The sequence below is a fragment of the Enhydra lutris genome, unplaced genomic scaffold, assembly GCF_002288905.1.
Source record: "Enhydra lutris kenyoni isolate GAN:26980312 unplaced genomic scaffold, ASM228890v2 scaffoldscaffold47, whole genome shotgun sequence".
Taxonomy (NCBI): domain Eukaryota; kingdom Metazoa; phylum Chordata; class Mammalia; order Carnivora; family Mustelidae; genus Enhydra; species Enhydra lutris.
In genome coordinates this window covers 12494318-12519133 of record NW_019154131.1, presented here as the reverse complement: position 1 = coordinate 12519133, position 24816 = coordinate 12494318, and the positions used below count along the sequence as shown (strand labels likewise).

The window sequence follows — 24816 nt, the reverse complement described above, 5'->3', positions numbered from 1 at the left end:
AGGAATGCTTTCAACACTCAGGAAGTCAAAGAACCACAAATATAAACTGAAGTACTAGTAAATTCAAATTTTATAAATAACTATAAATACACTAAATATAAATAACACACACACACACCATCTACTGGAAGGAATTTGTACATACCTAAATATTTGGTTATCTATCTATATATAGTTGGATACCTTGAAGAAACATGTATAATAGAGGTACAAATGAGGATACAGAAAATACATATGAGCAATGAAATGATACTCAATACACCATGTGTATCTGAGAGGTATACCTAAGAATTTACACAGAAAAGACTAAAATTACTTGGATAAAATTTAAAAAGATCATGTAAACCTTTAATATATTCAAATCTAATGAGTTTCTTCTTAATTAGGCATAAAAACATCAACAAGAAAGTTTTTTTTTTTTTTTTAGAAAATTATGATGTTAGCAAGTTGTTATCTGCCATGGGTTGAATTGTGTCCCTTCAAAATTTGTATGTTAAAGTCTTAACCCCAGTACCTCAAGATGTGACTGTATTTGGATAAGGCCCTAAAGAAGTAATTACAGTAAAACGAGGTCATATGGGTGGACCTTCACCTGACATGACTGGTGTCCTTATTAGAAGAGGAGAGCAAACACAAATAACACAGACGCAGGACTGACCATAAGAGGTACAAGTTAATGACAGAACCTATGACCTATTGATACCTAGATCTTGGACTTGTAGACTGCAGAACTATGAGGAAAAGAAATTCCATTACTTAAGCCATGCAGTGTGTGGTATTTTGTTAGAGGAGACCTAGCAAATTAATGGAATATCAAAACAGATTTGTAGTAACAGAGTGTATTATACACCTTAAGGTCTTCTAAGGTACTTCCATATTAAAACATGAAACAAGGCAGAAGTAAAGATTTATCCTTTCTGTCCCTATGTAGCCTGGTCAGTGTCCTAGGACTCCAGGCTAGATATGGACACTTCACTTCAAACATACATGGAGTATGACCTAACTTGCTCCAGGCATTCTCACAGTTTTATCTTTGTGATTCACACATTCCTCCAAAGTGAAGAGAGATTTATATGTGGGTGAAAACTTACACCATGGGAAACTATAAGGTAAATAACTTACAGATATTGATATGGGTCTATTATTTCCAAAGTTATGTTAGATGATTTCATAGTATATAAAACCAAGTAAGTAGAATATAAATCAATGTAGAGCTATTAACCACTTTAAAAATTTAAGAAATCAGATTAGGTATTATTGGATCCAACATTCTATTTTATCTTGGTGAAAACTAAAGTTATATTAGGAGCATGAATACTTAATTTACAGAACTGTGAATTAAAGTTTCTGTAGTAGATACAGATAGGATCAAAGAATATCTCAAAGATTTTTTCTGTAAGAAACCTAACACTGAAATAGTTTTAGTCTACTTTTTCACAAACAAATGCATTTTAAGAAGAGATGTATGCACAAAAGCTTGCACCACTATTTTTTTCTCATATTTCTGCTATGTAAGGCATTTAAACTTATGAAATGTAGTGGTTGAGGCAAGTTCTGCACATAAAACCTCTGAAGAAGATGGTATTTAGGAAATATCTAAATTAATGCCACTGTGTATATCTATTATTAACAAAGCAAAATATTTTCAAGTAATGATACATTCATTTACTTTAAACTTCACCTCCTATTTTATCTCCTTAGTAACCCTTCATTTAAAGATACTTTTGGAGTGCACACCTATCATATTTTGAATTAAAAACAAGTGAATCTGTTGGATAATTCAACATTCTAATGCCCTTTTAGCAGTCATAGTTACTCCATTCCTAATGGACTCTGTGCATTTCCAACTAGAACTTTCTTTCTAGTGACTCTCATTATAGTGATGGTCCCACATACAGTGTCCTTAGAGCTCCCAGCTAGCAAAACCCACCGAACAAAATAATTAAGTATGTGAGGAATAAATGAGTTTGTTTTAAACAGTATGAAAATGAACTTTCCAATTAAATATCACAAATCCTGTTTTTTACAAGGTAATTCTACTTAAACTAAGGTCAGCCTTATTTTTAAGTTGTTGATAGTTTCACCTGGACTTAGTAAAAGGAACACGGCTTTTTACTCTTAATTCTCAGGTTTAACTTGCTAAAATCTATCAAACCAACCACCTTTGCCCTGTGTTTCTCTCTCCCTCCATAATTTCCCTCCTCCTTTCTCATCTCCATCCAACAAACACCAAATTAAAACAGCAGCAACTGTATAGAGGGAAACAATTCTATTTATGTTGATACACTAAAGGTTGAAAGGAATTCTGTTCAGTGGAAGGAGGGATGGAGGTTAGAGGGGAGTTCAGTAGTGAAAGAGAAATGACAATGGCTAGTTTCTGCCATCTTCTAACAGGATTCCATTGTATCTTGTCATTTTCTCAGAGATAGTGTTGTAAGTTACCATATAAGAAACTGCTAGGCTAAAAGAGAATGATGAGGTCAAATATAGTATTAATAACTTTTGAATTATTTATACCATAATTAGAATCAATATAAACATGTCTTTAAGGATCTTGGTCTTGGACTTGTAGACTCCAGAACTATGAGGAAAAGATGTATGTATTCATGTGTAATAAAATTTCTAATTACCTTTAGTTTACACTGCAATTGCTTCATCTCCAAATCCATGCTCCTTGAAGGACCAAGTGATGTAACTTGTATCCGTGGAACTATCACCCGGGAAACTTCTTCTGCCAAACTTGTGATTTCAGATGAGGACTCCAATTTCCTCAGCAAGTCTTCTTTTTCCCTCCGAAGCCCAGCCAAATCCAAATTTAGTTTCTTTTTTCAAAAAGAAAATAAATATAAATGTATTATAAAAAGCAATTATTTTTCACCCAACAATTATCAGCATAAAATCTTAATGCTAAAGAAAAAAGTAAAATTAATTCTAAAAATAATTATTATAAAAAAAAGGCAGACACTAAAAATAATTATTATAAAAACTTTACAGAAATCATAACTCCTACTTAAGGTTTTTGCTTAAGGTTGTAGGGTTTGTAAAGGTTAAAACAAAATGGGCCGGCTGCATCCAGCATCTTTCGGCCGGCTAGTCTTCACTCATGATGTGCTATTTCTTTGACTTCACATACACATGTCTGAGCCAGAGACTCACATATTTGATAACCTTGACTTCAGGACTGATGTACTTAACTGGTAAAAGCCAAGCTGGAGCAGGACAAGATAACAGATGTTAGTTGTTTATTCCACTGGGTAGGTCTTACCATGCTATATGGCAGCCAAAACGCTTCTCATTTAGTAACATAAATGTTAAGTCCAATTAGTAAAAGAGGCTTATTAGAGACTTAGTTCAAATAAATAGTGTGCAAACAAATTCGCTCAGCCTAATGCATCTGATTGATAGTTGCCAAGTCCTTTTTGTAATGTTCACATAAAACTGCGCTGAACTCCTTACATTTGAATTTTTAATGACATCAACATTTTACTAAAAGACATACTGGTAATGTTTGTATGAAATAGTGTAAATGTCGACCCTTCTCGTTCACCAATCTGCAGTCAGCAGAATGTCACCAAGCTGTAATGGCCTAACAACTCAGAGCTCCTTAAGATGATAACTGCAGTACGATTTTATTATTCCAGAGAAGCTTATAATATGGTAGTTTAACATAAGGAACAATTAGACAAAATGGTACTAAAATCTCCCAGGGGGCAAAAAGTCTTTCTTAGTGAAAAATTCTAATGAGAAACAGAAAAAGATGTAGCCAACACGTATAGTAATATAAATATGGGACATAAGTTATTTAAGTATTAACACTATATTTAAACACAACTCTTAATGACCTATACCAATAATTGCCCACTTGTGTATATATATATGTCTATACTGTTAAATATGAATATCTCAGATATTGGGTTCAAAACTAGAGCTTGATATAGTTGATATTAGATTATGTTTTGGTAGAATAAAAAGTATGTTTTGGTGAAAAAAATCTCTGATTATATTTGACCTTATTTTTAAAAATATTTATTTATTTATTTGAGAGGCAGAGAAACACTTGCGGGGAGGGGCATAGGGAAGGGAGAGAGAATCCCAAGCAGACTCCAGCTGGCCTACGGGTTGGATCCCATGACAGTTGAGATTGAGACCTGAGCTGAGACCAAGAATTGGAAGCTTCACCAACTGCTCCATGCAGGTGCCCACTTGATTATATCTGAATTTATCATGGAAAGGTGTGGTTCTATATATTTTCAGGAAACATTCATTCATGAATTGTATCAAAGGTACCTAATAATTAATATCTAAAAGCAAACTGATAATTTCCCCACACCTAAAAAATCTTCCTGGTTATCTTCCAAGCTTGAATCCATCTCTCTCCTTGTTTATTGTCTATATCCAACCAATTGTCACGTTCTATAAATTATGTCACTTCTCTCACATTCACTCCCTCTGCCACTTTCTTAATGAAGACTCTCACTAACCCACTCAGACTACTGCAAAAGCCCTTCCCCTCCCCACAACCCTTTCCACTTTTAAACCATCTTTTATACAACTTCCTAAAACAACAGGGACCTGTTAATCCCTCATTCAAATACCCTTCAGGGGTTTCTTACCCCAGTAGAATAAAGCTCAGATGTCTATGGTTACAGTAACGCTCTCTAAAATTTAGCTTCAATTTGTGTTTCAGACAAGTATCATCTGAAGTCAAACTTGCCGGCCATACCCCCAACCTGTCTGCCATTTCTACATTGATATTTCCACACTTGGCATTTTCTTCTGCTGAGATCTCACTCATGCTTGAAGAACAGCTTAGTATTTCCTCCTTTATGAAGTCTTCTGTTCTGTCCCTTCTTTTTCTTTCACAAGTAGCTTCTCCATTCTCTTAGATCCCATAGCACTGGGCCTACTTCAACCATGAACCCTAGTAAGTCCTTGAGAGAGGACTGTGCCTTCCTCCCCCAGGTATCTAAAAACAGTGCATTCTGTATGGTAAGAAACAAAAGAAAGATTCCAAAAATTGAAGTCTCCCCATTTGTAGTATGGACAGTGCTATGAAGACACATTGATTTCAGCCCATATTTACAATCTTTCTATTAGTTTATCACTATATAAATTAAAATACACTTTTTTTAAATAAAGTAATATTATCAGTGTTTACTTAAGGAGTACGCACTGGAGCATTTATCAATCCTGAAGTTAATGCTATGCATCTAAATTAGGCTTTCTAAGACTGTAATTTGGTATGACATAACTCATGGCTGCAATTCTATGTGGAATCTCAGGCAACAAAAAATTCAACTTTGATGAGACTCCTTTCTTCCCATGAACAGTCCCAGTAGCTTCTCTCATTTGTTAAACTTGTATGCCATTAGATTTCTGTCTATTCCTTCCACAGCAGTAGATCCTAACACTATTAATAAATCCTTCATAGAGGAAAGACCAAGCCAATAAATATAGTTCTCTAAAAGACATGTATAGGAGATTTTAACTTTACTCTAACAATACAAAATTTATTAAATGAAGAAATACTGAAATTATGGAGACTGTAAATCACGACTTGTAATTTACTAAAATATAAATCATATTTTGATTAACTAGTATTTAAAACCTACAATCTTCAAAAAGGATTTCTAATATAGTTATACATGCCCAGAAATGCTACAGGGCATGTGTTGAAATAGAAGAAATAAACAAATCATATATTCCATCAGGTTGGAGTCCTTTATCCATTTGGATTTTGGACAAATAATGATGCCCCTTTTACTAACTTCTCTCAGGTTAAACATCCTATTTCTCATTTGAGAAATGCTACAGATAAGACAAGAAGCATAAATAATTTTCTTTTGTGTACACTCAGCTTGGCATGTGAGACTAACTGTGGTGACCTTGTTAGAAAGAGAATATGCTTAAAATTTACCAATAAATTTAGATTACCCTTAAAATTGTTACTTTTCTTCTTTATCAAAAGCATGATTCCTATTTCCACATTATTACTTTACCATCTCCAAACATTTAAAAATATATGTCATTTATATTAAAATCATAAATAATAATAAAACACATGGAGAGTCATAATTTCTGGATTTTAGCCTGGGATCTACTGCTTACCAGTTGAGTGATGCTAATTAATGCTTGACATTGTTTCCTCATTTAAAAACAAAGATGATGCTTGTCTACCTAGCAAAGGTCATTTTGAGGGCAGAATTTAAAAAAAAAAATGATAGCACTTGGTAAATTTTAAATTTACAGCATTATTGTTAACAGTTATCTTGCAGTAAATGCTACCATAAAGCATATGAAAAGTATCTTAAAGGCTGAGAACCTGGATTTTAAAAAAATGCTTCATGATATATAAGAAATATCAAGTATATATATAAACAGATACAGAAAAATCCTCCCTTAAAAGATATACCAATCTTTTAAAAGTCTATTTCAACTTAAAAGTTGACTTCACTGGGAATAAGTACTGAGATTTGTATTGATTTATGTGTAGTCAATTATTCTAACTAAAGCTTATAAAGTAGAACTTAACACTATAAAAGTTTAAAATTAGACCCTAGTTATTATTTATTTAAATAGAACATTGAAGAAGCATAAGTCTCTGAGAAGTAAAGAACCCTCCAAGCAAAAGTAAGAAGAAACAAAATGTATTAGAGAATTTGTTCTTCCATAAAGTGCTCTGGGGGAGGCAGAATCCTCAGAGGACCCCCAATGACCCATGCCCTGTAAAATACCTTCCCCTCGTATGTGGGTGAGACTTGCGAATGCAGTGGGCTATCACTCCCATGACTGTATTATTTGCATATGTTATATACAAAAGGCATTCTTTAAATTATGGTCCCTAATCACATGACTTTGAGTTAATCAAAAGCAAAATTATCCTGGCTGGTCCTCATCTAATCAGGCAAGGCCTTTACAAGAAATCCAGGGGCCCTCCTGAGGTCAGAGAGATTCCCCTGCTGCCTTTGAAGAAGTAAGTGGCCATGTTGTAGAAGGACGGTGGAGAGGATAGTAAGACAAGAACCTCGGGAAAGCCTCAGGAACTGAGAATGGTTCTTGGCTGGGAGTCAACAAGAAAACAGGGACCTCAGTTCTATAATCCTAAGGAACTGAATTTTTCCAACAAACATGTGAGCTTGGAAGAAAAGCCCAAGCTCCGGAAAGGAAGGCAGCCTGGAAGACGGGCTGATGTGCTACTCTGTGACAACACAGCCTTGTGATACTCTGAGAACAGGGCTTCACTGAGCTGTGCCAGACTCATCACCCATGGAAACTGTGACTTAATGAATGTATATGTTGCTTCTAAGCAGCTAAGTTTGTGGCAATTTGTTATGGAGCATGGAAAACTAATGTTGAGTCCCCATTTTTAAAAAATAAGCCTCTTTCTTAAACCTTGTTCTCTTATTGCCAACCTGGCCACCTTGAGCAAGTATCTCCAACCCCAAAGAGTATAGTTTGTATAATGTCCTCATTAGGATTTAATTTTTTTTTTATCCATAATTTTGTGTTAATTTTCTCTTCAATTGCCTTAAAAAATGATCTCATTTTCTCTGCTAGAAATATAAATTGCCTCTAGATCTGCATCTTACAGTTTAATTGCCAAGCAAAAGCCTAAGGCCAGAAGCTTCCTTTTACCACACTCAACAGTAACTGTGGAACCCCACAAACCAGGTGAATAGGTTCTCTTGACAGACTTTCCCTTGTTCTCATGCATGATAGTTTGTTCAGTTTATTCAAAAAATAAAAATTTCTTTTATTCTGGGTCCCAACATAACATTTTCTAGAAGATTTCATTAGGAAATGTCTAGACTCAGAACTGACTCAGTGTTTAGCATTTATTTTTTAAATACACAGAGCATAGTAGTAACTGTTCCAACTCTGTTTTCAATGATAAACAAAAAAGTGACAGTCCTTGCCTTCAGGTAGCTACCAGTCTAAACCTTAGAAATATACGATGATTAACTACAGTAAGTGCTATGAAGAAACAAAACAGGGAGCGAATGGAAATGCTGTTGCCTTCACATCCCATCTGCTAAGCCCAGTTACAGCCAATTTCCTTCCACATATCCTTCCTGGTCTGTTTTGTCAGATGTTTCCTAGAAGCCAGGTGTAATATTAAAGGCTACAGCTAGGTCTACAACCACCTTGCTTTCCAACTTTTACTCTAGAGAAGCTATCTGCCCAAACACTGATGAGTAAACTGAGGCCAACTGTGATGAGAGGGAGGATCTTTTTTCCAGCAGGAAGCCTTGGTAAACATTTTAATATTCAAGAGTGAATTATTAGAAAAACTAAAACTGGGCCCATGGAAAATATCCTAGAGTCCAAGGGAAATGAAGCAAAGGGTTTAGAAAAAAAAAAAAATCAGAATTGAAAGAATCATTTCCCTGATCACTCCCCCCAAAATAATGTATTTTTAGATAGTTTAATCTTGATGTCTCCAAAGAATAAAATATTCAACATCTGACTATTTAATGGATATGATGCTAGTCATGGCATGGGAAAAGAAAACACTTGTGAGGGGCGCCTGGGTGGCTCAGTGGGTTAAAGCCTCTGCCTTCGGCTCAGGTCGTGATCCCAGGGTCCTGGGATCGAGCCCCGCATCGGGCTCTCTGCTCTGCAGGGAGCCTGCTTCCCCCTCTCTCTCTGCCTGCCTCTCTGCCTACTTGTGATCTGTCTGTCAAATAAATAAAATCTTAAAAAAAAAAAAAAAAAAAAAAAAAAAGAAAACACTTGTGAGCACTCACTAGTTTAGGAGCAGTGCTCCAGGGAAAAGGACAGGGTGGGTGGTGCAGCTCTCTTGATTCTTCTCTTTTCTTTTTTTTTTTCTTAAGATTTTATTTATTTACTTGAGAGAAACAGAGAGAGCATGACCAGGGGAAGAGCAGAGGGACAAGTGGACTCACCACTGAGCATGGAGCCCGATGGGGAGCCCAATGCAGGGCTCAACATGGGGCTCAACGTGGGGCTCATTCCCAGGACCCTGAGATCAAGACCTGAGCTGAAGTCAGGTGCTTAACTAACTGAGTCACCCAGGGGCCCCAAGAGACTGATTCTTACCCAATGTTTTTTGACGGACAGTAATCACTCTATAGCACTGAAAGACACTGTTCAGTTCTCCCCATGTTTTTCACCACTGGACTGGAAACTTAAAGTAATGAACTATCTAAAAACTTCAGAAAACAGTTTTAGTTAGGAAAGTGGGATCTGAAATGTAGACACATGTCAATTCTAGAAAATCCAGCCTAACATGAGGTTGAATGGGCCACAGGAGCAGGGTGTCTGAGAAGCCTAAGGAAAAAATAGTTGGTGGGAGAAGGAGAAGGATTCTTTCCAGTCCATACTAGGGAAAAGGTTAGGTGTCAAATATTGGAAAAGGTCAGACAGTAAAACAGAGTAAAAAGTGAGGGTTGGCTCTTATCTCTAACAATAGTGGAGAATCTGACTTTTCTTTCTCCTTGTGAAACCCAAAGCCCTTGACAGTCAAAGTAAGGAAAAACAATCATCATTCAGTGGCAACTGTCTGGTTACAGTTACTTCACCCAAATCTTTTGTCTTAAATTTTTTTTAAGACTGAGAGTATGGAATGATGTTATTTCATGTTGAACATACAAATAAATTGATTTACATCTCACAATCAGATTATTCTGGTTCACACTTAAGCAGAGGCAGCAATTTGAGAATCTTACTATTACAACTTTAAAAAAATTACTACATAATAATTTTGTTACCAGAATTAAAGCAAAAAAGACTGGAGAGAAAATTCTAGTTGAATAATACCTACATAAATTCTATAGGCAAGAACCTCCTAGAAAGTCACCATGATCTTAATGTTATTTCTCCTTCCTGTGAATAAAATCGATATTCCTTCAATGGGAATACAGGTCTTCCTTGACTTATGATGGGGTTACATCCTGACAAACTCATCATAAGTTCAAAATATTATGAACCAAAAATGCATTTAATACACCTAACCTACCAAACATCAGAGCTTAGCTTTGCATACCTAAAATGTGCTCAGGACACTTACATAAGCCTACAACTGGGCAAAATCATCGAACACAAGGCCTGTTTCATAATAAAGTGTTCAATATTTCAAGTAAAGGGCTAGTATCCAAAATCTATAATGAACTTATCCAACTCAACACCCAAAGAACAAATAATCCAATTAAGAAACGGGCAGAAGACATGAACAGGCATTTCTGCAAAGAAGACATCCAAATGGCCAACAGACACATGAAAAAGTGCTCAACATCATTCAGCATCAGGAAAATACAAATCAAAACCACAGTGAGGTACCAACTCACACCAGTCAGAATGGCTAAAATTAACCAGTCAGGAAACGACAGGTGTTGGCAAGGATGTGGAGAAAGGGAAACCCTTCTACACTGTTGGTGGGAATGCAAGCTGGTGCAGCCACTCTGGAAAACAGTATGGAGGTTCCTTAAAAAGTTGAAAATAGAGCTACCCTATAACCCGGCAATCGCACTACTGGGTATTTACCCTAAAGATACAAATGTAGTGACCCAAAGAGGCACGTGTACCCAAATGTTTATTGCAACAATGTCCACAATAGCCAAACTATGGAAAGAACCTAGATGTCCATCAACAGATGAATGGATAAAGAAGATTTGGTATATATATATATATATGTATACAATGAAATACTATGCAGCCATCAAAAACCCTGAAATCTTGCCATTTGCAACGATGTAGATGGAACTAGAGGGTGTCACGCTAAGTGAAATAAGTCAATCAGAGAAAGACAATTGTCATATGATCTCTCTGATATGAGGAATTTAAGAGGCGGGGCAGGGGGTCATGAGGGATAGGGAGGGAAAAAATGAAACAAAATGGGACCAGGGAGGGAAACAAACCATGAGACTCTTAATCTCAAGAAACAAACTGAGTGTTGCTGTGGGGAGGGATGGAGTGGCTGGTTTATGGACATTGGGGAGGGTATGTGCTATGGTGAGTGCTATGAATTGTATAAGACTGATGATTCACAGACTATCTGTAAGACTGAAGCAAATAATACATTATATGTTACTAAAATAAAATAACAAATAAATAAATACTGTAGTGAAAGTAAAAAAGAGAATGACTGCATAGATACATAATGGCTATAAGTACATTGGTCGTTCACCCTCATGATCGCGTGGCTGACTGGGAGCTGCCGCTGCTCCCCTGCCCAGCCTCACAGAGAGAGCTGGACCACATTATACTAGCCCAGGAAAAGACCAAAAATCAAAATTCAGGGTACAATTTCTGTGGAATGCTTATAGCTTTCACATTATCTTAAGTGGGAACATGGTAAGTTAGGGACTGTTGCTATTATACTTTTGCAAGAAAAAAAAAAGCTGAAAGAGATAAAAATTCTGTATTGTCCATTTAAAAGACTAAAAGCAGGGTTACTTAATTAAAATGTTATATGAGTTACAAAGAAAATTACATGGGTTTCTAGGTTATCAGTAGAGTATTTCCCGTACAAGTACTTACCTAAAAGGATAAATAGTTCAGATTAATAATTCCTTCAAGTTACTAACAAATGTTATAAATTGAAAGCATGAGTTTTTCTTTGTGATATTTGAGATCTTCAAGAAAAAGAATTAAAAATTAAAACCACCACCAACCAAAAAAAGAAGAACAAAGATCTCAGGCAGAAGTGGAATTATTTATATAACAAAATTTCTTATAAAAAATACACTGAGTTACTGAATCACTCATTTATAAACTATTTTCTGACAAATGCAGTTATTAAAAGCCTGCAGTATGTTTCACAAAATGTCAAGCAAATGAAGGTAATATAGAGGACTTTTTACCAATGCTTTTGCTAGTAGTTAGACTTCAGTAGCCTTTAGAGACCATTAAGTACCCTTTGGCTAATTGGCCAATGGAAGATTAATCCTCTTTTTATTCTAGCAGCACTATTTTAACACCCTTTACACTCTGTCAGTGTAGTGTCTGAATGACAAAATAATATTGTGCATGAATAATAAGTAGAAAAGTTAAATTAACATCTCATGTTTCACATGCCATACCAATGTGTCAGAAGAACTTTCTTTTTAAGTCACTGACATTCAACTTTTTAAAACAATCTCATGTTGACATCTTATTGAGGTGAATCTTCCTAATTACTGCTAATTGCCTATCAAGAAAAAAACTCTTTTTGTGAAGTGAAGTTGTCTAGTACAGATGAACGTAGCTCCAGTGTGCACATTAAAGACAAAGCATGACACCTGAGGTGCTACTTTGTTATAAGGTCATACTAAATATGGTTTGCAATTAACAAAGCCGGTTTTTATGGTACTGGAAATGCCAATCTGTCTTGATGCGTTCAAATTAGGTTCTATCAAAGAAGTATGGATATCTGCATATGGATAAGAGACATGCTACTTCCAGTAACATGTACAGGAAGTAAAATTAATTCAATGTCCTTACTTTGTGATGGGATTTCTAAGTGATGCCCAATTAAACAGTTTTATAAATGTGTTTGAATACGATTTCTCATAATGAAAATCAAATATAATATTATTATAAAAGCCAAATCATTTTAAAACAGTTTACTAATAATTTTCTCAAAACAGCCCCAAAACTGAAAACATTTAACATGTACACTTTAATTTGTACTAATAGTTTTGATGTGATAGGCATTTATAGTAAATATTAACCTAAGCAATAACAGCAATATAATGTGTTTCAAAATAATCAGAATAACTAACCTAATGACTTTTAACTGGATTGAAGTTAAACCACATTGCTTGCACTTCTGCCCCCAAAACTATGGGAAAAGGTTCAGTAAAAATGTATTATTATGACATTTGGAAAACTAATAAAGCTGACTTTTCAATATTTGTGGGAAAACTATCATTATCTGATTTATTCATAGCAAGAGGAACTCAACTATAGGTTCATTGTTATTTCCAATCCCCTATTCTAGTTACTAAAATAAATGCCCCTTTAAGACTTACACAACCAAGTATGAAGTACAAAGACAGATATTCAGAACAAAAAGTATATCCAGTACAATTCATTATCATCACTATTGTAAGAATTTTTCAATGTTCATATGGTAATATTACCAGATCAGTCTCAGCCCTCCTAGACATTTGATATGCACAAGATATGCTTACTAATGACCACTAAGGAAGGTGCAATGATTCCCATTCTGATTCCCTCCCCAAGAGAAAATGAGAATAGCAATACATATGCCATTCCAAAGAAGAAACCAAGCCCTTGTCTTTCTAAACTTTTTTGCACTTTCCTTCTGCTTTCACTGCTTAAACTCAGCTAATTCAACACTGAAGTATCTATTCCTCACTCATCCTATACCTATTCTCCTCATTCTAGGCTTCCTCCATCCCCTTTGTCAATACTTATTTCAGTTGCGTAAGCTGTAAGGGGGCAGGACAGAAAGAATCCACCCCAATTAAACTACTCAAACAATGAAGAAAAAGGAAAAAAAAAAAAACTTCCCAAATCACCAAAAATAATAGCTGATATTTCAGAGTGATATTAATATTGTATCTAAGTAAAGAACAGCCATAAAATTTTAAATGAAGTTACAGATAGTGACTGAGCTATTAGGAACGAAGGCTACCAAATTCTAGGATATCTGCAGAAGTCTCATGAAGATTGTCTCATTCTCCTTTAATTAAACTTGGTTTTCCTACATAACAGATTTCAATACTTTTATTCGATTGTTTTTCCTTCCTAGTGGGGTGATTTACTTATTGTACTGTATAAAAGGCCTTTGTGAATAGGCTTAAAGAAACTAATACTCATGTATAGTATTTTAATAACTGGAAGTGAGAATCTAGATAATTAAAATTTGCTCATAATACTTTATACCAAACTCAAAGGTCATTGATATTCCTTAAAATAATCTTTGAATTCAAAAAATTTACACTAGATCAGGATATATTTCTGTAATTCATATTTTCAAAAGATAAAACCATTTTCAATTAGTAAGCTACTAAAATACATGTATATCAACATTAAATTTATTTATATAACACTGGAATCAATTCATAGAATTGATTCTTCTGGGGAAATAAATCCAAAGGTTTAAATCATCATTTCTAGCTCCAATTTTATATATTCAAACTACCAAAAGGATATACATTTCTTAAGTATATGCTAAATGTGAACAGCATCTTAATACTTATTGAAATATTTAACTGAGAGGGTCAATAGTTAATAGCATGTCTTCCCTCAGTTGTACTAGAGCATAAGCTCTGAAAACAAATTACTTGGATGAAAGCCAGTCAGGGAATTTGAAAATCCTACAACTCATTACAAATTTAACAGCAGCAATACTAAGTATTCACATAATTTTGATTACATTTATAAATATACCTTATTGGGGCGCCTGGGTGGCTCAGTGGATTAAGCCGCTGCCTTCAGCTCAGGTCATGATCAGGGTCCTGGGATCCAGCCCTGCATCAGGCTCTCTGCTCAGCAGGAAGCCTGCTTCCTCCTCACTCTCTGCCTGACTCTGCCTACTTGTGATCTCTCTGTCAAATAAATAAATAAAATCTTAAAAAAATATATATATATATATCTCTAGATATATATATCTATCTTATTAAAATTCTCAAGGGATGGGGTGCCTGGGTGGCTCAGTGGGTTAAAGCCTCTGCCTTTGGCTCAGGTCATGATCTCAGGGTCCTGGGATCGAGCCCCACATTGGGCTTTCTGCTCAGCAGAGAGCCTGCTTCCCTTCCTCTCTCTCTGCCTGTCCCTCTGCCTACTTGTGATCTCCATCTATCAAATAAATAAATAAAATCTTAAAAAAAAAAATTCTCAAGGGAAACAATAATGTTTTCTCTATTTCCTTTGTAAGTTTCATAAGATTTAAAAGAGTAAAAGCATGGACATTTCTTTAAAAGAATGGTTTTTGCAAACTTTGGACCTGATAAGATAAAAGGTTACTGATAACATCTTAAATGGGATTTTTTAAAAGTTAAAAATTAACATATGTGAAAATTACTAAAAAAATTACTAAAAAAGAAACCCATGGCATAAAATAGAAATTTCTTTTAAAGCAGGAAAGAAGATTTACAAAGCTTGGATTTAAATGATACTATACAAGGTATTTCTCAGAGGTTTCATTAAAAAGCTCTTTTTAAAAAAAGGCTCTTTTTTTAAACACAAAAATTTCAGACAGGAACTTCTTCCATCATCCTTCACTCCATTTTCTATCTAGAATTGTCTTCTGTTTATCACATTCTTTAAAATAGTAAGACTTAACCTAACAGAGTAATCACTTAATAAATTTGTGCTGTGTGAAATATTCAGATTCATATCGATCTTTAGGAAGAGGGTAGTCTAATTTTTTATTAATTGAGCTGGTTTCTCTGCTTTCCTCCTGTAACAGTGGTTCTGAAAAATACCTAGGACTTAGATATGTATTTTGGAAATTAGAGTGGCACTGAAATGGGTGAAAGGTAGGAGCACCAGATACAGCAGAATGTGGACATGAGTCCTGCCCAACAGAAATCCCTGTTTCCTGCATGAATTTTAAATTTCCTCCCAGTTACTTCTGTAGATGAAAAATATGCATATAATGAAATGAACCTAAATCCTAACCAAAAATTACATATAAACAAAGTATTTTTTTTTCCCTGTGGGCCAGAAATTTATAAACCATGTAAATCAAGGAAAGACTGAAAGACGAGAAAGAGAAATCTTTCTTTTCTGGGGTCTAAGCTATAAGGATGTCACCATATGGCCAGGGACACATGAAAAAGATGGTCAGAGGGGAAGAGCTGTGAGATAAGGACTACTGAAGACGTAAGTCTGGTTTCAGGTACCACTGCTCTTCCCAAGGCTGTTCCCTGCGGCAGTTCGTCCTTTGATTTGGTGAACTTTTTTTTTCCTTTTTTTTTTTTAGTTTGAGTTTAGTTTCTGGTATTTGCTCTCAAGAGGGTTCTGCTAACAAAACCTTCTAAGGAAAGTCCAACAAACTCTTCCCTGTTATTCTATCTTTAATTCCTCTATGGCATCCTACATTGTGAAACAACACCTCTTTTGCTCATAACAAATTTTCCCTCCCTTGTTTCTGTATCCCAACACTCTCCTACTTCTGATTCCTCTCTGTCCATATATAAGATACTCACCCAAGTTTATTACCTTACTGGAAAAATGTGTTCTACCTCCACCATTATTTCTCTGGAATAATGGCATTGATAGGTTTCCTCATTTTTATGATATATATCAAATATGCAGTAGCTACACAAAGAAAAATACAATGAACACTGACTCATGTGTTAACCATTCAACAAAGACACTGTGTTGCCAATAGAGTTGAAGACTATGAACCCATCTTCACGGACTCACCAGAAATAATCATTATCTGAACAACTTTGGTGTTCATCATTGCCTTACATTTCTTTATACTTTTGATACATATATGTGTATTTCCAAAACAAACATAGAGTGATTTTAAGACATTTCCTTTTCACATTTTAACATCACTGAAGTTGGGATGCATCTTCCATTCCTGGTACCATATAATTCCTGCTATTACTTAAATAATATTTATTTTTTAAGAGTGCATATATTGCTGACTTCTGGCAAATACAATACCATCATCTTAGCATATATTGACTTTATAACCAGCAATCTTGCTGAAATCTATTATTAACTTGTCTTGAGATTCTGTGCAGACAACTAATGATGCTTTGTGTCTGCTGTGCAGACAACTAATGTGCAACAACTAATGATGCTTTCGCTTCTTCATTTCTAACACTTTTAACTTTCATTTCTTTTTCTTAGTGCCTGTACCCTCTAGTACAACATCTAAGACAAGCAATGATAGCAGACATAAATGTCTTTCTCCTGATGTTAAAAGGAATGGTTTTTACATCCGCCATTAAGTATGATGGCTGTTTTAGGTCTTTGGTACATAATTTTTTAACAGAATAAGAAAGTCCTCTGCTGTATTTCATTTACTAAGATAATTTTATCATGAACAGGCATTTAATTGTATAAAAATACTGTCTTCGGGTTTTTCATTGTCATAAAAATTAATGTAACACAAGATTTATCCTCTTAACCAATCTGTAAGCATATAGTACAGTATTTAAACATCCCTCTCAGCATACTTTCACAGCATCCATATGTTTTGATACGCTGTGTTTTCATTTCATTTTTCTTGTGGTATTTTCTAATTTCCCTGGTGACTTCTTCTTTGACCCACTGGTTAAAAGTGTGTTGTTTAACTTCCATATATTTGTGGGCTTTACAGTTTTCTTTCTGCTATTGATTTCTAATTTTAGTCCATTGTGGTCAGAAAAGATACTTTGTATGGTTTCAATTTTCTCAAATTTAAGGCTTATTTTGTGGCCTAACATGTGGTCTATCCTGCAGAATGTTCCATGTGCACTTGAAAAGAATACTGTAGTTGGGTGGAGAGTTCTGTATAAGTTTGGCAGGTCCAATTAGTCTATAGCGTTCTTCAAGTTCTGTATTTCCAGATTCTTTTCAGATCATTCATATACCTCTGTTTCTTTAGGGTCAGTTTCTGGAAATTTATTTTGTTCCTCTGATTCAGCCATTTTACTCTATTTCTTTGTGTTCCTTATAACTTTGGGTTGCTATCCATGCACTTGAAGAAACATCCACCTCTTCCTCTTTACAAACTGGCTTCACATACAGAAAAACCTTCACCAGGATCAGCCCCAGCGAGAGATTCTGGAAACTCTCAAAACTTCCCTGTGGATATGACTTTTCTGAGCTAGTGTGTGCAGATTTCTAATTAAATACATTTTCTGTTTGTTTACTTTGTTTACTTCCCAGGAGCTCATAATCTCAGCATTGCTTACTCTGGTGCCTGTCTGCTATACTGGAGTCTGTAGAAGCAGCAACATGCCACCCAGCTCTTTTTTTATTCTCAGCAGCCCCAGACATCTACCTAGAGTATGCCCAGTTCCACAGTGCCCCAACTGGGCTAGACAGAAATGAGTTTCTCAGGCAGGCCCTGCAGAGCTGGGACATTGTACACCACCCTATTCTTCTATCCATATTGGCTTGTCTGCTGCACCAAAGGCCTTGTGGAGGAGCAGCACGCCATCCAGCTCTTGTCTAGTTCTTAGTGGTTCCCAGGCTTCTAGGTATATGGGTCCTGTCTGAGGTTTAAGATGAGCAAGAAACAAGCCCCTCAGGCACTCTCCTCCTTAAAAGCTGCAACAGTAGATACCTGTTCCCTCTTCTCTCTCTCTCTCTCCCTGAGAGAGGAACTTCTGCTTCGAGCTGTTATCAGCTTCTGTCTGGTGTGGCAGGGGTCCTCTGCAACAGCAGCAGGCCATCCAGCTCTTTTGGTTCTCAGTGGCCTCTAGGCATCTAGAGTATGACAGGTCCCATCCATGCTCTGAGACAGGTGAAAAAGCAGCCATTCCCACAGGCTTGCTGAAAAGCCAGAAGGTTGGAAATAAGGTCCAATATACTCCTTCTCTCCTCAGGGAGGACCCACAAACCAGGAGTTTCTTCTGGATCACAAGGCAGTATGATTGCGGGAGGGACTAAGTTGAAGGAGTGTCCCACCAATCTGAATGCGGCTAGCTGCACACTCCCGAGGGGTACAGTGCCTTCTCATTGGTTTCTGGATTTCTCACAAAAGGAATTGGCCTGAGTATTGTTGCTGAATTGGTTTCTCTATGGGAAGGAGGGTCTGGCGCTTCCCTCAAATTCTGCCATCTTCCTGATGTTGCTTTAGATTTTCTGCATCTTTAATACATTTTCCCCCTTTCTTCATTGTAGTAATGAATTATATAAAAAATTTTTCTAATGATGAAATAAGCTATTTTACTTCTGGAATCATCCTCATTTGTGATATTTATTTATCATAGTTTGATTAGATTTGTTAATAGTTTAGGAATATTTATCCATATTCATAGCTGAGATGAGCCTTTAATTTTCCTTTCTCATATTTTCCTATCTTGTTATTGTGTTACAGTTATAGTACCCTCAAAAAATGAGGTGAAATTTACTTCTCCTTCTTCTCTTCTTTTGGAAAATGTGTATGCCTAGCAAAACTTACATATGAAACTCAAATTTCAATCTCACAAACTGTTCATAGTGTGGTATTACTTTTTATTGATAATTTACATAGATGAAATTCATCCATTTTTAAAGTATCCTATTGAATGATTTTTAGTATATTAACAGAGTTGTGCAATTATACCAAACACTAAATTTAGAACATTTCCATCACACCAGAAAGAAACCTCATGCCCACTTACAGACATTTCTTTCCCAACTCCGTGCCTATGCAATCTCTAATCTACTTTTTGTCTCTGTAGACTCTGCCTTTTCTGGACATTCCATATAAATGAAATGTTACTGTGTTTGATCTTCAGTCACTGACTTCTTCCCACTGGGCATGTTTTCCAGGTTTACCCATGTTGTAGCTTGTGTCACTACTTCATTCCTTTTTTATTGCTGAATGATTATCCATTATATGGGTGTTTGGGTTGTTTCCATTTTGGGGCTATTATGAATAACGCTGCTATGAACATTCACATAACAGTTTTTAATTATTTTTTAATTTTTTAATATTTTATTTATTTATTTGACAGAAAGAGAGAGATCACAAGTAGTCAGAGAGGCAGGCAGAGAGAGGGGGAGAAGCAGGCTCCCTTCTGAGCAGAGAGCCCGATGCGGGGCTCCATCCCAGGACCCTGAGATCATGACCTGAGCTGAAGTCAGAGGTTTAACCCACTGAGCCACCCAGGCACCTCCACATACAGTTTTTATGTGAACATCTGTTTCCAATTCTCTTTGGCATACACCTAAATGAAATTGCTGGATCATACGGTAGGTCTATAATTTGCCTTTTGAGGGACTGCCAAACTATTTTCCAAAATAGTGCATTACTTTCCATATCCCACCTGCAACGTATGAAAGTTTTAATTCATCCATATCCCCATCAATACTTGCTATTTTTTTATCAATTTATTAGTATCAATGATCCACCTTTTAGTTTTTTTTATCTTGTCTACTGCATGTTTGCTTTCTACAATATTAAGTTTTGTCCTTATCTTAATATGTTCTTCTTTTTATTTTCTTTGGGATTATTTAATTGCTCATTCTTAAATTGAATGTAACCTATTACACTGGTAGCTCATTAATTTTTAACCTTTCTTGAGTTTTACTAAATTTAATGGTATACATTTCCATCTGAGTACCATCTTACCTGCACTCTGCAAGTTTTGATATCATTTAATTTGAAGTATTCTTTCATTTTTAAAATTTTCTTCTTTGACCCATTAGTTATCTGGAAATGTCTCTATAAGTTTGCACCAGAATTTTCAAAGTTAAGCTTTTAAATTGATTTCTAATTTCACTTATGTTAAACAATGTTTTTTATATGACACCAAATATTTAAAATCTGTGAAGAGCTTTTTTTGGTTTAATTTTGTGAATATTTTTGATAAATATTTAGAGCAAGTTATCTTAAAAATAATAAGACTTGCCATTTTTGCATTATATATTTTAAACCCAAGTTACTAAATGTTCATATTTATATATATTAAGTATTTATATGTTAGTTTTATCTGTTCTCCTTTAGAGCAAAATTCAACATGATAACTCTAAAAAGTATGCACATTTAACTATATTCTCCAATTCCTCTCCTTCTCTTCCCATTTCTTAATTACTCTCATGGACCCACTCCAGTCAGCAGCATTTGACATCGTTAGTCATTCACTAGTCCTTGAAATCCTTTTACCATTTGGCTTTTGGATACTCCGTACCCTTGGTTTTCTTTCTACTTAACTGGCTTCTCCTTTTCTTGTCCTTTCCCGCCTGTCCAAACTCCAAAGGTTGGAGGGCCCTGGGCCCAGACCTTGGACCTCCTCTCTTTTTTATCTACCTTTACCCCCTAAGTGGGTTCCATCCAGCTTCACATTTTAAAATATGATCTAAATACTCATAACTTCAAAATTTGATACCTCTAGCCCTGGCCTCTCTTCTACATTTGACACTCAAATATCCTGCAGCTCACTTGATACCATCACTTCAGTGACAAGTTGCCATTGGGTCCAGTGGTAAACTGTCACCAATTTTAGCTCTAGGGATTTACATCTTTTTGTTGTTGTTATGTTCTATATATTTAAATGGTGTACATTTATATTTGTTATATTTTGTCCAACTTTCCTGGTATGTTCATATGAGGATTTTTCCTCCCACAATATTTATCATATAATATTATCACAAATAAAGTCTATCAACTTTCTAGTCACTTTAATTAGAATACTGATAGGTATCTTCAATACTTCACTTTTTGTTTTTTGCCTTCCCATCTAGGATTGGTCATCAAACTGTGTGTTATACCATTATAAAATCTCTTGTTTTCTTTTCTTTCTACTTCTACTGGTATCCTCTAGATTTTTGTCATCTTTTGCTATAATATTTAAACAGTCTCTTATTTGCATGTTTCCATTTAATTTCTACTTTCTCAAAGTTTAGTCTCACACCTAACTGTACAACAGAACCACCTGAGAGCTTTTAGCAAGGTACGAGGATCACCACCAGATATTCGGATTTAACTGGTCTAGGGTAGGGCCTGGGCGTGAGTATTTTTTTAAAGCTCGCCAGGTGAGGAGAACACATAGCTAGATTTGAGAACCACAGCTATATTAGACTATTCACTAGTCTCAACAAACTGCTTTCTTGCCTTGATGCCTTTTTAAGCTTTCCCTCTTCCAACGGTTTTGTTCCACTTATACAACTTTCAAAATGAAACTAAACTGTAAGTCTAAGCACAAATGCTACCTCCTCAAAAGTCTTACTAAATAATGACTATGATGAATGACTGTATTTTTCCATCCACTACATATCCATGGTATATGTCACACACACACACACACACACACAATAGATATTATAATTTCTTTGTATTATGACATACATGTTCACCTCTGCTAGTAGTATATTATGTAAGCGTCAAAGATTATGTTTAATTCATTGTTGAGTATCCTATTATTAGAGGGCCTTACCTGTGTTAGGTATATTAAACTAAAACAAATCATAACAAATATATCTATCCATGTGCAAACCAAAATTTTAGGCATTTAAAACCAAACTCTAAAACACATGCATAGTTAAATATCACAATGATTCCATAGTGGGGAAAAATGTTATAATTTGTCACTTCTAGGCATATTGATATTTTAACGAGACACACTTACCTGAAAGTACACTGATGCAAAGAATAAAAACACTACTAGGAACATAAGACTGTGCAATATATTACAACACTGGCTCATTATAAACAGAAAATAAATTTCTAACTGCTGTTTTCAGGTCCTATTTTCTTATCTTACTATTTTTTGTGTAAGATCACAAGTGCCTGAAAACAGAGGGTAAGACGTATGATTTTACAGTACATAGGGTTCTGTGTGATAATAATCGTTCCTTACAAAGTCTAATATAAGACACAGACATTCTGTTAACAAATATCACTTGGTTCATCTAGAAGATAAGACATAGGAATAAGACAGTCACGTCCAATTCCACATGGATTCTCAGCTCAGATCCTGGTTTTTGCACAGTTTACCTTGCGAACATGATCCGAGTGACATTTCACAAATTCCTGGATAAATGTTGCTACACTCTGCTAGGAGAGAGACGGGCTGTGTCATGCACAGATCAATAATAGCACTGTGTTTCATCAGCTTCAAAATCAAAAGTGCTTCATCTGGCAAAAGCCATGGCCCTAGAGAATCTGACATATATAAACCGAATACCCTACAAGGAATGTGTACTATACAAGCTATTGGGGTAAGATAAAAGAAAACTCTGGAGATTAGCAATGAAGTACTATAAGGGAGTAGTTTTCTACTTCATTATTACTAGACATATGAACACAGACCACAAAAAGGAAAATGAGGGTCTTTAACATTCTACAATTGCTGACAGAAAAAAAAAAAAAAGTCCAGTACAATTTAACACTTCAGTCTTTTAAGTAAGAGTTATATAAATAAATATAAACCAAAGATAAATGTAAGTTTAGGAAACAATAGCAATCATATAATCTACACAAATGAAAATGTTTTATGGAGATCCATAAAATACGGTCCTTTTAGAATTACAGGGTTTCCTAAAAGACTCTTCAAATGTAATGGTATCCTCAAAGTTTATATGATAGATTAACCTAAAAACCTAAGATATTTGTTGAATGGGTTATGCTGTTGTCATTAATTCAGGATCAGTCTTTTCTTTGGGTTTTGATTAAATTAATTGAAGATTAACTGGTTAACGCAATTGGACAAGAGCTGAAACAAATTTGAAAATTCAAATCCTAAAAATGAACCTGCTTTAAGATTGCAGTTGCCAAAAAAGTTTCTGAAAACAAATTTGCTGTTGCAGAATTTACCTTTATCTAACTCAGAGGGCAAGGGAATCAAGAATTCATCAAGATATCAGAAGAGATAATAATGCTTAATCACAAAATAAACAGCAGTCTATATTTACGACACGTATGTGGAAATATCACACATAAACTCTGAGATTACTTGGGGACACTTCAGTTGAGGAGTTACAGAAAAAGGAGATTAAAGGCTATTAGGCAGTAATGGCTTAGGGTAAAAGTCTGGTTCTCCAGCCCATATTTTATAAAGCGTCTCTTCTGTAACTTTTGGAAATATTGTTATGCCCTTAGGGATTGGTTAGTACTGTTATTAATATAGAGGAAAAGCATTTTGGGGGGACAAAAAGGAGTATCTCTTCCCTGCAGAAAACATGTAGGGCCATTTTGCAAATCAGGGTTTGGAAAATTAAATGCTAAGGGTTATAAGAATGGTAACACAAATAAGTGAAGTGGGCCTAGTAGGATTTTTAACAAAGAGAAGATAGTATGCCTCATTCTCCTTGAAAGCACCATAAGACTAATACTGCTGACTCTCATATCAAAACCATAACTCCCAATACTTTCATGATGTTATATAATTTATCAATTGATCGGTCAACTTTTTAGTCCTTTCCTACAATGTTTTCTATGCCTTCACTTCCTCAATATAAATGAATATTCAGTCTTGACTTACCTGTTCTTCTAATTCTCAAATTGATTCTCTAGTTCCTAATCACAGAAGTCTGTAGGATACTTTCACTTATATGACGCATAACCACCTCAACTTAATAAATTACAACAGAATTATTTTTTGCTAAACTTAGAAAAGGAGAATGGCTCTGGGAAATGTTGCATGCAAGAAGTGATACTATGAACTAGTCTTTAAGTGATGTGCTAGATTTAGAATGATGTAAAGAAAAGAGGAAGGTACTTGAAGTAGAACACAATTTTTTAATCTTGATAAGAATATGCAATATCAGATCAGAGTCTCGGTAAAAACTAGTCATAAATCAGTCTTCATTCTTTCATTGAGAATGTACTATGACCTTAAATATACAGGATTCTGTGAACATTATCAAAGAAGTATAACATACAGTTCTTGTCTTTGAGGAGCGAATTAACTACTAGATCCGACAGAATTCACAAATGGTAAACTTTAAAACTATTAAAACTTAATGTTGTATAAAAAAATCAGCTTAGAAAAGTAGAAAGACTATGGAGTTAAGATCAAGAGATAGCTGTAGGTTACAACCCTAGAATGCCAACTCAGCTTGATCTTAAGCAATTTATTTCAATTCTTTAAGTCTTAATTGCACCACACATAATATAATATGAGGATACTATCCTCCTCATAGGTTGATAAAATAACTCAAGAGATAAAAATCAATTAATGCAGTCCTTCACATCAACAGCCTAAAAAATAAAAATCCCATGACTAATCAATAGATGCAGAAAGTCATTTG

At 35.1% G+C, this 24816-nt stretch overlaps 1 protein-coding gene across 2 annotated transcripts in view; it reads right to left on the bottom strand.

Annotated features, from left to right (window-relative positions):
• LOC111156613 (centlein) overlaps window positions 1-24816 on the bottom strand; it is a 288532-nt gene that overhangs the window by 41720 nt on the left and 221996 nt on the right. For both annotated transcript variants that reach the window (XM_022517606.1, XM_022517607.1), the window contains exon 19: window positions 2631-2822. In XM_022517606.1, the coding sequence (XP_022373314.1) occupies window positions 2631-2822 (192 nt within the window). The remainder of the gene's footprint in view (window positions 1-2630; window positions 2823-24816) is intronic.